Genomic DNA, 3501 nt, shown 5'->3' on the forward strand with positions numbered 1-3501 from the left:
TCATAATATACTTCCACCTCCAAAACATATCTCAGACTCCTGCAAGAACAACCCGTAGCTGGGACACACCTGCTAGTGAGTGTATCCAGCTGTCAACTTGGTATTCTCGGGGCCCTGTTGACCAATGTGTTACAATCTCTATTGGACATTTAAGGACTACTCATTTATTTTTACTCATTGGTTATACCATCGGACCAATGACTCATTTCCTTCACGTATACTTCCGTTCCTCTCGCATTCACAGTACCTATTATAGTACTTAGTCCTCAACAGACGGACCTGCCCTAGATAGGACCTAACTCCTATCACCAATTCCTTTCCATTATAAATACCATGTAACAGCAGTAGTATTCTCCAATATGATTCTACGCAGTTCACACTTACAAAGCTAGACTCCTAAGATCAGACTTCTACTCAGAAGAAGACCAACTCTTGTTGGAAAACCTCTACTCAGAACTACGTTCTTGAACTTGTCTTTGGATAAGTCTCTTTATAAACCTCGACAAACCCTCAGACTTTGTTAAGCACTTTGTGCGTAACAAAAGAATTGTATTCTAACCAGAAGTCTCACCTATTTAGGTTTGGGAAGAAAAAGTCGACAAGACGTCGCAACGACCAACAACCAGATCCCAGAGAGCAAGAGGAAGCTCAGACAACCCACAAACAGCAACCCCACCGACGTCATCCCGACAAGAAAGGATAGCAGCACCACCTCCCTTTCCCCAACCAGACATAACCTGACTCCACACCAGAGAACAAGCAGACACTTTCTACAAAGCCAGAACACGTTGGCTACAGTACTACGTGGGAAGCCACCCACAGCTACTGCCCACAACACAACACAATCCCCCAGTAACCATAGAAAACCTCTGCTACAAGAACAACTTTGAAGAGTTGAGAGCAGGCGGCGACCCAATACCATCTCCCACTCCACAGATACTCCCCGCCGCACCTGCTCCATTCCACATCCCACCACCACACACCATATCTAACGCTGCAGCCCCCAAACCCACAATGATTGGGAAAATTGATGACTTCAATAGAACCCCAGATAAAGCCCAAAGGTAGATATCGTCCACCGATCTACACTTTGATATCAACGACACCATCTACAACTCCAACAAGAAAAAGGTATATGTGGCCCTCAGCTACATGAAAGACAGCAACGCTGCCTCATGGAGCAAAGCCAAGATGACCGAATACAAAGAGAAGAATGCCTACCCCACATGGGCAGACTTCATGAAAACCTTCACAGCCAGTTTCAGAACAGCAAACATCAAAGGAACGGCCTCGGCCGCCTTGATGAAAATGAAGATGGAACAGGGGGAAAATGCAGTAGCGTTTAACTCAAGGTTCATGCTAGATGCTGGGAAAAGTGGCATCAACAACAAAGCCATGATCATGGTTTATCAAAAGGCTATCCGGCCGCCCCTCCTTCATGGGGCACTCACCGGAAAGGAACTACTCACCATCAAAGACTGGATGAGCACAGTAGCAAACCTAGACGCCAACTGGATTAGTGCCAACACTATCTCGGAAGGAGCGTGGGGCACCAGAAACAAAGAAAGACAGAACGACTGTTACAATAGACATAACCAGCACTTACTTACGCTTCACTCTTTGTACTTTAACTTTTCATTTTCCAAGTCACATAACCAGTCATGTGACCATTTACTTTACTTTACATTTTCGACTTTTATAAGTCACGTGACACATCACCTGACCAAAGTCTAGACTCACCATGTGACAGGTCACATGCTAGACATTGGACTTTAAACTTTATTTACAACTGTATAGTACACATGTACAAACAAACCTGTAGTAGTATAAATACCCCAATAGATCCAGGAGACTCCTCAGCGAGTCCTCCTGTTGTCTAGCACAACTAACTCACTGCAGCCTAAGGGGTAACCACTCCCCAACTTCCTCTTTTATATAGTGTGTTCCTGTGTGCGCCAGAGTAGATCACTCTTGGTTGTTACAACGACAGAAACCGCAAAAGTGGACCATCCGCCAGCACCAGAAGATTAACCAAAGACAAAGAAGAATCAAGGAGGAAAGAGGGAAGGTGCTTCATATGTAACAAGAAAGGACACATAGAAAGGAATTGCAGAAACAAGGGAAAAACTCCCGAAAGAAAGGTACGTCAAACCAAAACAGAAGATGACACCAAAACAGTGGTGGAAGAAGACAGGGTCCAAAACATCATGAGGATGTGGAGGGAATTAGGAGAAGATCAAAGAACAGAGGCGATGAAAGAATTGGAAGACAAGGGTTTTTGAAATGATGGACTACCCCGATGTTAGTAACATTGAGAATGGCAACTGTAACAATAGCAACAATCAATGCCAACTCTTTACGAATTGATTGCTCGTTGAAACAGAAAACCATCAGAACCAAAGCCCTGATAGATTCAGGAGCTACAGACGACTTCATGGACACTAAATTCGCCATCAGACACCGACTCCCCCTCCAAAAACTCCCAACTCCTATAACATGTAAAAATGTTGACGGAACCACGAACAAGAACGGAAAAATTATGCATTGCACCTATCAGAGGACAGATGCAGGAGGACAAAACAGGTTCACAAAGTTCCTATTGACTGGACTAGACGGAGAAGATGTATTACTGGGATTTTCCTGGTTATGAAAAGTCAATCCTGTCATTAACTGGAAAGACAAGGAATTACCAAACTCGGAAAAACACTCCATCAGGATAAACCAAACAACCACGGAAACAAAAATCAGGACAACGGCAGTAAACAAAGACGTGTATGAAACCATTCACAGATACGTATCCGACCAAACACCCTATCCTCAAACCACGATTCAATTAAAGGTCAACTTGGCGATGGAACACGCGCAAATACACGGAGAAAAGAAGGAGCATAACCTCCCGGATGAATAAAAAGGGTATTCAGACGTCTTTGACAAAAAGAAGTCGGAAAGACTCCCCAAGCAACGGGAATATGATCATGCAATCAACATGAAACCAGAATTTGTACCAACAGATTGCAAATTGTACCCATTGGCACCAAAGGAAGACAAAGCATTAACAGAATTCTTAACAGAAAACTACAGAAAGGGATACATCAGGCCGAGCAAGTTGCCACAGGTGTCCCCCTTCTTCTTCATAGGCAAAAAGGATGGATCACTCCAACTGTGCCAAGATTACAGAAAACTGAATGCACATACCGTGAAAAACCCCTATCCACTACCCCTGATACCCAACCTCATTGAAAAATTGAAAGGAGCCACCATTTTTACAAAACTAGATCTACGTTGGGGATACAACAACGTAAGGATAAAAGAAGGAGACAAATGGAAAGCTGCGTTTAAAACCAGCAAAGGAGTGTTCGAACCAACGGTCATGTTCTTTGGCATGTGCAATTCACCGGCAACATTCCAAAGGCTGATGAACAACACATTCAAAGACTACATTGATAAAGGTTGGATGATTATATACATGGACAACATCCTCATTTTTGACACCAACATCGA

At 43.6% G+C, this 3501-nt stretch overlaps 1 protein-coding gene across 1 annotated transcript; it reads left to right on the top strand.

Annotated features, from left to right (window-relative positions):
• Window positions 1–2317: 2317 nt before the first annotated feature.
• SERLADRAFT_348820 (uncharacterized protein) lies at window positions 2318–2650 on the top strand (the record flags this gene model as incomplete). Its single annotated transcript, XM_007318951.1, has 1 exon — window positions 2318–2650. The coding sequence occupies one exon, from the start codon at window positions 2318–2320 to the stop codon at window positions 2648–2650; it is 333 nt and encodes a 110-aa protein (XP_007319013.1).
• Between the last annotated feature and the right edge of the window lie 851 nt (window positions 2651–3501).

The sequence above is a fragment of the Serpula lacrymans genome (assembly GCF_000218685.1).
Source record: "Serpula lacrymans var. lacrymans S7.9 unplaced genomic scaffold SERLAscaffold_7, whole genome shotgun sequence".
Taxonomy (NCBI): Eukaryota; Fungi; Basidiomycota; class Agaricomycetes; order Boletales; family Serpulaceae; genus Serpula; species Serpula lacrymans.